The 14,713-nt window shown below is 40.1% G+C and overlaps 2 protein-coding genes across 2 annotated transcripts in view; one reads left to right on the forward strand and one right to left on the reverse strand.

Moving 5' to 3' along the window:
• The window catches only part of LOC145432945 (uncharacterized), a 109,423-nt gene that overhangs the window by 75,321 nt on the left and 19,389 nt on the right, over positions 1 to 14,713 (reverse strand). The window lies entirely within an intron of this gene.
• Positions 674 to 7,111, forward strand: LOC145432943 (uncharacterized). The gene is made up of 4 exons (XM_080309782.1): positions 674 to 937; positions 2,083 to 2,358; positions 4,878 to 5,100; positions 6,582 to 7,111. Exons 2-4 carry the CDS (start codon positions 2,304 to 2,306, stop codon positions 6,880 to 6,882), a joined length of 579 nt encoding a protein of 192 aa, XP_080165908.1. The 5' UTR covers positions 674 to 937; positions 2,083 to 2,303; the 3' UTR covers positions 6,883 to 7,111.

Genomic DNA, 14,713 nt, shown 5'->3' on the forward strand with positions numbered 1-14,713 from the left:
TGCAGCCTCGCGATTTGATGAATCACCGAAATCGAGGGTCGCGTGTCGTGAGTGATACCTTAGGAGTTTGTTACGGCACGATTTTCCGCTTAATCACCGATGAGCTATATCGGAAGACGTACTCATCTCACGCTCCGTCACAGAGACTAAATTTAGTTGGTCATTTTCCCTATGACAGTATGCGCAATGCAGTCGGAAGTCAGAGGGTCAGATATATCACTCGCTGATTGATCCGCTCCCCAGCATAGGCAGACTTGGACAACTAGATAATTTTAGTTTACACAACTACATGACTTCAGTTGATTAACTCCTCTAATTACAGCAAAATTTAATTTGTGAAATGTTTCTAAGCTTTAATTTTAATTTCAATCGAACGTCTGGTATTCCTGAAAATGCTACGCAGAAGAACTGTATCGCTTGGATTAAAATGTTGTGTTTGATTTATATACCGTGAGGTAGGTTCGGGATTCATGTACCGCGGGTGGTCAATGGTCATTCACACTTGTATATCACTCGTAGGGCACGGATGTGAATACACGCTTTTTTCGCTAAGAGTGTAGGCTACCCACTACACAAGTATAATGGGCGGATCAGTCCTGAACTTACCGTAACAATAACATCAATGATATCCCTATCATGATATGAATTGAAATGCGGTTAGAAACAAACAAAAAGCATCGTCGACCTTGATTTGTAGGAACCTCGTTTGGCGAATCCAATGCATACCGTCGGTGCAACGACTTCCTTTGGAATCTGCTTTCGAGTGGATCTATCAGGTCTCCGAATTATCCAACCGAGAGGAATGCCGTCGCATGTAAAAACTACTACCTTTTTATAAGCAACTCGAGCTACAGCGTTTTCGAAATCGACGATATCAGCCTGTACTATACAAACCACGGGTCAAAGATCTGCTCGGCAACTCTGCTCTTCGGAAAATGTGAGTATAGAAATTGATCTCCGGTAGAGCAATGATAAAACTCTTCTCCTTTTCTTTGAAAACTCAAGTAATATGCCTCTACTTAAGCTATACTTATTCAAATGTAATACGCTACTATTTCTACTTGTATAAAGGTATAATTCGGTTCTGTGCCGTGAGGAAATTGACCTCTACAGATCGCTGTAATTCAGTCAGAGAACTTTTTGTTCAATCAGTACGCCGACTCAGTACTTTCGTCAAAATTAGTTCACGCGTAAAACATCTCTATATAGATGTATGCGTGTGGGTATATGTATATGTACGGTTGTATCAATGAAATTTAAGTACAATGTAGGCTAATTCCGTATATTTAATGTACAAGTCCATGGCACTAAAACGAAACAGTGCACGTATATTTATTTGATTCGAATTCTCAATAATAAGTCTTATACACGGGGCGCTCAGCAATCACGGATAGCATGGAGGAGAAAAAAACGGGGGCGCAGACAAGATGACCTCATGGGGCCGTATCGCAACTCCGTCGTCAAAGCATCTCGATGGTGCAGGCGAAAAAGAATATCATATCTCTCTCTCTCTCATAAGCGCCATTACCAGTATTTTATTATTAATAATTAGGGTTGCATTTAAAACAAACGGTGTTTTAAAACACTTTGTTTGAAACATGTTTTAAACAGTATTTTAAATAAAGGCCTTTTTGAAAAAAAAGTTGTGTTTTTTTAAATTAATTTTTAATAAAAATCATGCCATAATTGTGTAAATATTTTCCAAAAAACATGTTGTATGAGCCATTGAGCCTACGGACAATTACCACCCGATACAGCCGACGTATATCGATATGGGATGGTTGGAACCCACAAAATAGTCGGCTCCACATTAATAGTACAGATATTTCGTCAAAGGGGCTATATTTACCCTATATTTTCAATTGTCAATGACAATCGACTATGACGTCACAATTGAATATTAGTGACGTCATGGATGAACAAAAAAAGACATGTTTTAAATTAGGGCCTTTTTTTAAACATGTTTGTTTTAAATTGGTTTTTGTTTCAAATGCAACCCTAATACTCTCGTTATTAATGCACTGCTTGATACTCTTCCACATCCAGTCGATACGCTCGCCAACTGTTGGCTCTCTGTTACAGATGAGGTACCCTGTGAAAACGATAATCCGTTTTGCGTAGTTTACACGAACGACCGACATTGTTTATCGGATGGTTTACCAAGAAGATACTCTCACTGCTCGATATTTCATACCGATAGTTATTACGTTCCGGTAATACTAAATTTTCGAGGAGGATATGGAAACGAGTCCCACTGCTCCGATGCCAATCCACGCAAGGACCCGTGCGATCTCACGCACACAATGACGTTTGCAAGGGGCGTGAACATGAGATACCAGCAAGTGTATTGCAGAAAAGGTGATCAATTTCAACAGTCTAGCAAGTATTTTTGTTGAAAAATGTGACGCGGTGTCTAAACTTGCCGTCATTTGATGGACATCGAGGTTGTACAAGCTTCCAACCTAGTTAGTTGACGGTCAACTAACCACTGCTTTTTTGAATGATATATACTCGTATTGAACAGACCCGAATATTTTCGGCTGACACTCGTCAGGGGTAATCGTCAGCAACTAGTAGAGAATTGGAAAGAACATTGTACATAAGTGATTCCCAACCGCGGCTCCCATTGACGTTTGAAAATACCCCAAAAACATTAAAAAAATCAATGTATAGCAAAAAAATATAATTCATATTGAATAATTTACCCTTGCTTGGCTTGGAGTTTATAATTGAGGGTGAAGACTAATTCCCCTGCTGTCGAGCAGCGATTCTCTACTCAGCAACCATTTCGTTACTCAACTCGTCATATAAGTATACTCACACTCAAATGCGTTCTGATCGGCACTCAAATGTAAGTCAGCTCACGACCAGACTTAAGTGCAAGGGGTGGCACAACACATTTTCCGACGGTATCTGACCATCAAACCAATGGATCATTTGATGCATGCAACTGGCTTATCTGCAACGTTATTGATGAGTTCAGCCGCCGCATTGGCGGAATGAATCCTCTTTTGCCCATAATGAAAATGTTTTCAAATCCTATTGCCGTTAATGTGGCTCTGCTAGTAATAATTATCAACTTGAGTTGCTAGACACGCAGTCCGATATCGAGCTCAAGCAATAATTTAAAAGTGAAGACTTACTTGAATTTTGGAGTCAAGTTCAATAGGGAAAGTATCGCAATTTGATAGTCAAGGCCTAGAAAAACGATTCTCTGTTGTGATCAACTTATGCATGTGAAGCACGTTTTAGTAAAATGTCAAGCGTCAAGCAACTACTTCGTAGTGCGTAGGCCTATACTGCATTCTCTGCAATTTCTCCTCGCTTTGACACACTTCTTGAAGCTCAAAGCCAATGCCAAGTTGGACATTAAATTGATTTGTGTACTTATTTCTTGTTAGTGTTGCTATTCGTTGGTACGTGCTTACATGCTTTATAATTTTTGTTATACCTGATGAGTCATCATACGTCGTAACTGCCATTGAATTTCGAATAATCGAGGCGAAGAGATCGCTTAAGCCCAATGTGTATATTTTTAGATAGTACACGAACTCCCTCTGTTGGCAGGGCCGAAACAGCACTTCACCCCCTCCTCTCCCCCCAAAAAAAGAAGAGTTGGTCTTGGGCCCCCACTGAGTGATAAACCAAACTTTTTGCCGGCAGAGCTGAGTGAGGTGTTGTCTTGGAAAATGTATGGCCCCGTAAATAATAATTAAGCATATTCGAGCGGTTCCGTTGGTATAACGACTTCGTTTCATGATGTTATTTCGTGACTTCCTCTCTGCCATGTCGAAAGATATTGAAATCGACCAACCGCACTACCAAAAGACGCACACGATGTCAAATTGGTATTTCTTCACTAGCAAATACAATTTTTGCCTTCGGGGTGCATTTTTCTTGTGGGGTTCAGATTGCCAGGACAGGAACATTTGGTGCCAGCCATTTCAGTGCCTGAGCAATTAAACATATATGTATATCAACTTTTTCGGTCAGCATAACGACAGTCCTTTTCGACCAAGGTTTTCTGGGAGACGATCGTTCTGGTACACTTCTCGGAATCGCATGTTCGATGACCTAAAGCTTCATATGTCTTGGTGCATCGTGGCACCTTAATGACTGTCGATTAAATGGATCATTTCTAGAAATCATGCGAATTTTTTTCTTGGAAGAAGAGTTCAAAAATCAAGATATGGACAACAATAAATCACGCGTAGCGCGAAAAAAGTTTCAATAAAGTTGCATAAATATTCAAAACAATGCTACATTATTTTTGTTAATTCAGGAAATAATTTTGGGCACTTTTCGAAATCGCCCCCACCTATTGGGGGATTTGGGGTGCGGCAGTCACGGTCCTGTCTGTTGGTAAAAACTAGGGTGACGTATTTTGATAAAAGTCGACTGCAAGGCCCATAAATGAAAGTGTGAACGGCCACTCTCCTCGACGTCATATGAATATATTATTCAATTGTACATTGAAGTTCTATACACCCCAGAAGCTCTTCAAATATAGTTCTAGTTGTTTATTTAAAAAATATGAAAACACGTGTCGTCGTTTGGCGTGAATCGTGATACCTGTAATCGTGATATTTGTTGCGTGATGTTACTAAAGCCATTGCCAGCTCAGTCATTACTACTAACAGTGGTGTATAGACGCTATAGCCACAGGGTGGTTTTTAAGGTTAAGGCATAATATTAGTTCTAGTTCTAGTTGCGTGTGAGTGAGTGGTCCTAGTTCCAATTCTATAGCTGCGCATTTTGGACTCCGGTAATTTTTGCAAGTCAGATCGAGGATCTATCTTTTATTGCAGCGATTTTAAAGGATGTAATGTGAAATCTATTGTATTTCTTCGACTTTCAATTATATGGTAATTTCTTAGATCCTACCCTCAATTTGATCAGCAACTCCCAAACAACCACTCCAAAGACGAAGCCCACTTTCAGTACAAGCGAGTCGGCCAGGATGCGGGAACCGGGTCAAAACAACGTCGATTCTGTTAAAAACGACGAAGTTGACGAGAGCGGGAGATATGCAATCATGTTTTCTGTAATCGGTGTCTGTGCCGTGTTATTGGCAGCCATTATAATGATAGTAGTGAGAAGGTATGTTGATTGTTTTCCAGATATTATCATATGCTCGTATTTTACGTTGATGACAGGCTGTCATTGATAGCACATATACTGTCATACAGTTGTTAATGTCGTTGTAGTTGATGTTATTGTTGTTCAGTAGTCATGGTGTTTAGACAAATAGACATGTTGAGCCATTTTCACTGGGCTATATTCCCTATCACCATTAGGGCTCGGCAAAATCGAGTATACTTGAGTGATTCGAATAGAGTCGATGAGGTCATAACAGTAAATGAAAGACATGGAAAGTTCAAATACGTACTTTTTCTTGCGACTACATAGAACGCAGTGGTTCTCAAACTGGGGGGCGTGAAAGCATCTGAAAAGGGACCCGAAGCTGCAGACAACTGAGAAATTTTTCGCGCTTCGCGCGATTTACGTCGAATTCATAGTTATTGCTCTGTATATAATTTCATATATGAGGATTCACTCATCAACAGTCATAACCTTTCATGCCATCAAACTATCCGTTGGGATTGCTAGCATTCTGGTTGCATTTTGTGACATGACGATAAGGGGCGCGGAATTTTCACTATCAAAAAGGGAGGCGTGTCTAGAAAAGTTAGAAAACCACTGACATATAATGAAAGGCCAGTTCTACATCTCATTGAAGAATATATGGTATTTTTTTCGATCGTAGGCCTACGTATTTCATTGCTCTTTGTGACAATGCTGTAGGTTAACCTCGTCGTTACAGATATGTCATTTCCTCTATATGTTTGGTATGCTGCGATAAGACAAATCGAGGTTTGAAGGTCGAAACTATAATTTTCGTCATTAGAAAAAACGAATAGCGCATCATTTGATTACTCGACAAATCATCTCTCACTACTCGGCTCGAATCATTCGAATTAATGTTCGGTTCAGATTCGAGTAGTCTGTTCGAATGTTAATTGAAGTGATTCGAGACTAGTACTCAAATTATATGCCCCTCGCCACTACGAATTATTTTATCAACGAGAATTTAGGCTCGATACTATGTTCCACTGTGGAAGGCCGTAAACCTCGATTGACAGTATCACGTCATACAGATTGGTAGTACAAAGCTGCGTACGTCAGTGAAAATTACGTTGTCATAAAGCGCAATTAAACACCTATGGAAAAATACCAAATTATCCTTAATGTGATGTGGAACTGCCATTATATTCTTCGTGGTCGCTTATTTCAACTTTTCACATCATTCATATTCACATGACGTCGTGATTAGTGTTACTAGAATACGCGACTCGAAGCATATCACCCGATTCAGATTTCAAATCACTCAGGTATTAAACTTTGCCGATCCGCTGGTTGTAGCATTGGAACGTGCAATTACGCTGAACCAACACCACTCCGTGCAGCAACATGAACTGATTGCAATTCCGAGTCAAACTATATTGCTAATTTGCTCAAGCATCAATCATTCGTAAATTACAATTGCCAACGCTTTTTTAATTGAACGTGATTACGCGCAGACGCAGTTTCACAAATGCCAGATCTCGAAAGCGCATGATGCGGAACCAAAGTTCCACGGCTACCATGGTGAACTCTATCATCTACGGGAGCAGGCGCGATGTCCACCCATCCACGCCTACTCAATCTTCCGCTGACGCGGAAACTTCCAGACCAGGCGAAAGCGAATACTGCTACATTGACGTGGATCTCGGTAAAGCGGAACGGGAGGGAAACTTTCGCTTCGCGTGTCAATACAGACGACACGGCTTGAGTTCTATGGCGAACGAGGAACGAAACAACATGTTGTACGAGGAGAAATGATTCGCACATCATGTTCCAAAGTTTCAATGTTTAGATGAGATACCGGTTTGCATATAGTACCCCTACACGTTGAAATTAAACGTCGAAACCTATAATATTGTGAAAAGACTTCAGTTGATGATCAACCAATAAAATATTTCGTTCGAATGGAGAATTTATTCGGGAAAATTTAAAAACAATCATTTTTTCAAATTTAATTTTCCCTAATAAATTGAAAATTTTAATTGGATCTGCGTAGGCCTATATTTGTTAGTATTGAACCGAATTTGGCGTGCTGCGTTTTTTAGGGTAACCCGACAATTTAATCAGCGAATGGCTGGAATCCGATAAAAAAGTTATTTTTGAATAGCCCTAATGCACATTTAAATATCTGACTCTAAAGAGGCCAGTGCCTCACCAGCGATGAACTTCGCCGTACGACACTGCGTCTGATGCCTTACTCAAAGTCCAGATTACTGGTATTCGAATAAACTGTGATAAAATAATAACACCATTAAAATATGATTTTCACAGAAATCGAACATATTATAACGAACATTCATTGCAAATATGTATTTTATATATCTGCTGCTCCCATTCAGACACTAGTTCAGAAATAAACAGAGGTGGTCAAAGTAGTCAAGAAAGCTACTCAAGTAGAAGTAGAAGTAGCGAAGAAAAAATCTACTCAAGTACAAGTAGAAGTACTTCTTTCATGAGCAACCTAAAACTACTTGAAGTAGAAGTAGAATTGACTGACTTTAAAAGTACTCAAGTAAGTAAGTAGTTGTGAAAACTATCCTGATTGGGTGGATTATAAAAAGGTGCAAATTGAGCTATGTGGTAGGTGACGAGCTTGATTCATATTGATGCATACCAGCAGGTATACAATTTTCGATAGCATAAGCATAAGCATTCGTCCACATCATGGGATGAAAATGATAGTATTGATGAGGAAATGCGATACTAATCCTGTTTTCTCGAACAACACGTTTTGGAAAATAGCATGGTATGGCGCCATCCCCCATATTATAAGGCCCGTAGTTTAGTCGAAGAGCAATACGGAGAAGTTGTATAGGATACGGGGTAAACACTTTGCGCGATTAGTAAACGTTAATAAAAAATATGGTGGACCGTAACAATGCCATATTGTGTAGCTTTATTTCCAGAAATTAAATGCAATACTGCAATTGCTTTTATACTTCAACATGTATGTTATTTGGACAAAAGAACTGATATTAATTATTATAACTCAAAGTATATGATACTGTGAATTAGTGAAATATAAATACTACTTCCAAAAGCAGAATAGGTATTTCATGTTTTTAGTCCAGAAAGTTTCAAAGGTAGTATGCTAAAACAGCTCTAAAACAAAAACGTCAAAGTCCACTCTTCCAGATTAGGACACGCCATAGACATATGCTAGATTACGATATGACAAGAAAATGCTAGATTGCGAAACATCAGTTTCAAACGTTTTGATGAGCCATATATACTGTGATGAATTATTTCATATGGGTGAAGGGCGACAATGTGGTGTGAACGGAACCACGCCAACCCCCCCACCTAACTAAATTACATTCACCGATACTTCCGTGAAATCATACTGGTCACTCCGTATCCACTGCGCACGACGAAAATTCTGTGATTTACTAAACTTTTATGAAAATTAAATGTTAATATTCCGTGAAAACAGCTCCGAAATTCCTCAGGCTATCTTCTTGATTGGAAGATTGAACTACTTCTACTTGACAAACTGAAAATAGCGAGAAGTAAGTAAGTAGATCACAAAATATTAAGAAGTAGAAGTAGAAGTGGCGAAAATCAGATCTACTTGAGTAAGTACCAGAAGTAGAGGAAAACTACTTGAGTACTTCGTAAAAGTAGAAGTACTTCGTTACTGACCACCTCTGGAAATAAATGCGATCTTTAAAACAGTAGAGATAGAATTATGATTTCAGAATGACAGGGCTTCAAATTCGAACTCCAACCTCACGGCCTATAGGCTACCCCTGCATGGTAGGGATGGTGTGAACGTGAGGTTCACGTTTGCGTTATGTGTGTGAACCTCGGAAATTTAGAGGTTCGCGTTCACAACAGAACCCTGGTAGGTTCTGCACTGTGAACCTTTTGGTAAATTGTAATTTTCACTCCATTATAAGATTTTTGGCTCAAATTTATTGCATTTCAACTGCGGGCCACTTCATGCATGGTGCTGGCAGCATAAAAAATAAACACTAAACGAGCATGCACCATGCACCTCGACAACCTTAAAAGTTTCACTTGCTTTGTTGCAAAAATTTTCTCGGAATATCCAGCTTTCTGTTTGTGAATATTTAGTGACTCTCTGCTGTGAGCTTGACCCGCAATCGATATACGTAGTCATAGTCAGCGAATGATGCTTATTCAACCAATCAATGACATTGATATCGTCTTCTGATGCAAAAAATCGAACGGTCGTACTGAGTCAATCTTGACTTCACATCTTTACTGTATTATTAAAACTAGGGATGGTGTGAACCTCTGAAAGGTTCAGGTTCGTGTGAACGCGAACCATTTTCAAAGGTTCTGTGTGAACGCGAACGTGAACCCCATGACGTCACGTTACGACATATTGCTAATTCCAACCGTACATTTCAGTGAACATTTCAGCGACGACTCGGGCCACATAATGCCACACTGCTGAAGTACATATTGACGTTTTAAACGTCACCAAATGCATCAACTGGGGCAATCAAATGATATAATAATCCCATAAAATCAATATCTTCTGCCACTTTGCCACGAATTTCGACTAGGACTTGCAAGGGAATATAAGCTTACGTCTTAACGGTCTAGGCCAGATCGGACAATGTATTCGGCGTCCGAGTGTTGCTACGTTAATATTGAGCAGAGTGAAGAACGGGTTTCAGTACTTGCTACCGATATTACCCCATTAACAAGTTATACAGCAGCAGCCAACACCCCTATCGCACGGATTTGGATTTTATGATGCAATAAACATATAAAATCAAGATTGACCCCGTACACCTGATAGATTTTTTACATCAGATAACGATATCAATTTCATTGATTGGTTAAAAAAGCATCATTCACTGACTACCTATAATTGTAGTGTGTTGCGCTCTTGATGTTGATTTTTTTATGCTGCCAGCGCGATGCATAGAGTGGTGCGAAGTTGAAATGCAAAGAATTTCCACCAAAGATGTTATAATGACGTGAAAAATGGTAATATATGAAAAAGGTTCGCAGTGCAGAACCTACCAAGGTTAGTTTGTGAACGTGAACCTCTGAATTTCTGAAGTTCACACACAGAACGCGAACGTGAACCTCACGTTCACACCATCCCTAATTAAAACCAAATCCGTGCGATTAAGGTGCTTGCTACTGCTGCATAACTTGTTGTTTGTGGTATCGGTAGCTAGTATAGAAACCCGTTGTACACTCTGCTCAATATCAATGTAGCAATACTCAGACTCCGAACACATTGTCCGGTCTGGCTAAGACCGTTAAGGCGTAAGCTTATATTCCTTGGTAAGTCCTCGTCGAATTGTTGGCAAAGCGACGGAATGTACTGATTTTATGCAATTATTAGGCTATATCCTTTGATTACCGTTGTTGATACATTTAGCGACGTTTAAAATGCCGATATGTACTTCAGCATTGTGGCATTATGTGGGCCGAATCTTCGCTAGGTATCGTGTACATTAATATAGGGCATGGGCTATCACTTCATTGAAAGAAAGGGTTGGAATTAGCAATATGACGTCACGAGGTTCACGTTCGTGTTCACACAGAACCTTTCAAAAAGGTTCGCGTTCACGCGAACCTGAACCTTTCAGAGGTTCACACCATCCCTACTGCATGGTCAAGACGGGCGTTTCATGTGTATAAGATGAGAGTGTGTCCTTCCTGACGTCCACGCACCGATCAAGAACCACTGATGTTTGACGCTACTACGATTGGACAATTCATTATGCACCGACGATCGAAGTTCATACTGTTAGGAGAAGTGGAGCGTGTAAATCCGACGTTTCTGCTAACAATAACCTGACATAATATAGCACCGTAACTTGTCCACGTGTGTTCAGTTTATAAGCCCGTGTAGAAGTAGAGGGTAATCGTTCTTTTACAAAGAAATCGATTAGGCATGTGCAATAATCGATTGCAAATGCTCGAAAATGCAGGGTTGGAATGACTCGAGTCAAGATTTTCTGTTCACTCGAGTCATTTTCTCAAAAGACGGAAATGACTCGACTCGGGACACAGACGGCCAAGACCGATATTTCATCGTGATTTCTAAGAATAGTAAAGTAACGACCCTATTGGGATTTCGTCTATTGGTAGGCCCTACTAGTACTTGAAATTGCGATCAGAAACTGCTAAAAGTGAGGAAAACTTGTATATTATAAATGTGAGCCATTCAATATCACCATAGTTATAAAAAGTGAGTTCAACAAGATTTTAACTGAAAACTGAGCAGTCAACACATTGACTTGAACTCGAGTCGAAACTACAAGTGAAATTGACTTGCGACTTGGTTACGACCCTGCGAAAATGCTGTAACCCTCGTAATCGATCACTAATTATGAACAACCCAGGTCTGCTCGCCACTCAACACTCGATCTTGCCCGACCTGCTCGTTTCACACCAGGGCTTCGGAGCAGCCGTAAATTTGCATTGCTCCAGCGCTTTCTTCTATCATACATCAGCTCCGGAGCAGCATTATTACCACTGCTCCGGCTCTGAAAACCATCGAAGGTGTCTGTCTGTATCAGGGGTGAGCAACCCGCGGCCCTCTGAATCAAAAGCGCACAAGTACAACACACGCGGGTCCACGTCGTCCAAATATTATATGATCGACCGAAAAGATCATCGCTCTATCAAATATGCCGGACCTGATGTGTGGAACAGTATATCCCGCCGGCCATCCGACAGTCGACGAGCATGTCCACATTCAAGTCGAAATACAAGCAATTACTACTAAATAGATACAGTCCATCCTCAAGATTACCGGACCACAACTGACCTATCGATCTCGCTTCCCATGACATGCCGCCCTATTTCTTGTCGCTTTCTTTTTCTATACTATCTTCTTTACTTTCATTCAGTGTGCATGCCTCCTCTTTACATCGCATAGGCCAAGGTGGGTGTCAGATTCCATAGACTACTCCTTGTCGCTTCGACATCTTCCTGTCTTTTCATTGTATCGCATTTTTGTGGTGTATTGAACTGATAAAATTGCTAATAAACCAATGATGATAATGATGACATATGTGGCCCGCGAGAAGGCTTTGAGTAGCCCGCGAGCTAATTTCACATTATATTATCGAAATTCTGTGATATTATCGAAATTGAATTGCTCAGATTGTGAACTCGCTAGGCCAACCAAAAATATGATTAGTCTAGCCGCGGCACTTGGGATGTTATTGATGACTGGACTAAATTATCAGTTTCGACGCATTGGCAGATCCAGGGTCCAGTCACATCTTAGTAAACCGTCGTATATTACAATAAACTAAAAAAGCATTTTACTCCGTGCCACAGCATTAAAATTCTGATGCAGTGTTTTAACACTGGCACTGTACTCATTACCATTACCATACAGCTTAATTCAATCTTTAAGTGTGCGATTATTATTCAACTTTAACCGTAGTAAGGGCAAAATGGGCGGACATAACGACGTGATCAATAGAAATTCGATTTGTACCAAATGGCCATTGGTTTGACGTTCGATATTGGTGCACTCGTTACCAGTCCATCCGGTGTCGATCAAGTTTATCGGAATAATATTTTCCCGTTGAAATGAATCGAATAAACACTGTGCCGTTGCGGTGAAAGGAGCTGTCTGTCCGATATTCTGCGATGGTATATACAGCAAGTCCGTATGTTACGGATGGCGGCTTCCAATATCCTTAGCTGGCAGTAGCGGATACGAACGTCCTGCGTGTAGCTCTTGACCGGTAGTTCAATATACGACAATTGCCTTTTCCATATGTATTGGACGGATGGTTACTTCAAGCAGTAGGTTATACGGCGTACATGAGTCTCATATCGAAAGGGACTAATATGCGATCAGTTATAACTATGCGATAAGTCACGTGATGTAGTATTTCTCCATACAGATAGGAGAGAGGGGGCTAGAGCTCCCACACCGTGCACATTGCGCCATGCCCATAACGAATTAAACTATGCAGTATGCACATTACACATTTACAAGTTTACGAAACAGATGATTACAAATTGGAAATCGCGTATCAAATCAGTAGTTTGTCTCCAACATAGAATACTATGGGGTTTTGGCCTATTCTTCTGCCATCCCCTATTAAGCTCGAAAATCCTTACTGGAGATGACAATGATGCGCAGTAACGAATTGCAATTAGCATGCATAATTGCATACTCGCAATAACACTGTCCACTTTCGCGGCCCGACTAAAGAACTATCACGAAAAAACGAGTATTTGCTTATCCGATTCATAGCAATGATGAGACGGAATTTCTCGGCTCGTGCTCGTCATATCGGCATTTGCAACAAAATCACGTTTTTATCCTCTCTCATATTTCGCGTAATACATAGTGATCATTATTTTCGAACCGTATACAATTGGCCAACAAGGTTGTGCTGATGATGAAATTGCGGGTATGCCGAATACCCACAATATTCACAGGCATATGTCGCATACCGAGGTTCGGCACTCATATATAAAAATTGAACATACCACTGCTCTGCTTTTAAACCCCCAGGAACATGGTTAGTAAGAAAAGATTCGAAATATCGCGAAGGCCTGCTGTTGAATTCGGTGAACGTAGCAGATACGGTTATTGCATATATAATAGCATCTTATGAAATACGTCGGAGCCGGAGCTACCCCTCAAATAACTGGCTCCAGCTCCAGCTGAATTTTATATAGAGCTCCGGTAAAAATGCACGGCTCCGGGGCTCCAAAGCCGTTTCACACTATACGTATGTAGTATGGTTACCATATTTTGAGATCCGAAATAGAGGAAAGTTATAAAAAAATAAGTAAAAGCTATAATACCGGAGAATACGAGTGATCTCGAAATAGTTTCGAGTAATAGTATTGGGTTGAACGAAAATTGTGAAAAAGTAAATTTTTCCGAACTCGCTCCCGGAGTAGGCTACCCATCGAGCAGTATTTTTCGTTTCTTTTCTAGCCAACCCTGGCGTTCCAACACTTTCTCTTTAAAGAGGGCAAATTCCGAAACAAAGGACATTTGAGCGTCCTCCAGGAAACTTTCAATTTATTGAAAAAAGGAGGGCATATGGCAACCATACTATATAGTCCTCTTGTAGCATTTTCAGGAAAACCAGTAATTAGATTCGAATTAGAATAAGAGCAATTCAGCATTGTCATATTTCACTAAGTAGATTAGATTACCGGGATTTCGCTTCAATTAGTCGAATTATAAAACAAGTCAGGTTAGGCTTTCAATGGAAAATGGCAGATGGTGATATGACTGCAATTATTTCATTCATATCGGGAGTCGAATAAAAGTGACGACCTTATTTTTTTATCATAAAATTAACGGAAAAAGCGGTTAATTCGGGAGTCGAATCGAATTGATGAACTTTTCTTTAGTCAACCAACTACGAACTCATAAATTTACCAATTTTTCCTTCTGTATTTTAAGAATTTTAAGTGTCTTCTTTTGAGATTTCCAATATATGGTAGGGCTACCATACGTCCACTTTCAAGAGATTCGTCCTGACGTCCTCTATTTAGAAAGTGTCCTCGGAGGACGCCCAAATGTCCTCATATTTGAGATTTTATCCTCTTTTTTGAGAATTTAGGTTAAATATATGGCAAAATAGAATTGGATACTGTAAAT

This window comes from Botryllus schlosseri, chromosome 2 (assembly GCF_051294905.1).
Source record: "Botryllus schlosseri isolate E-star chromosome 2, Bs_hap1, whole genome shotgun sequence".
NCBI lineage: Eukaryota > Metazoa > Chordata > Ascidiacea > Stolidobranchia > Styelidae > Botryllus > Botryllus schlosseri.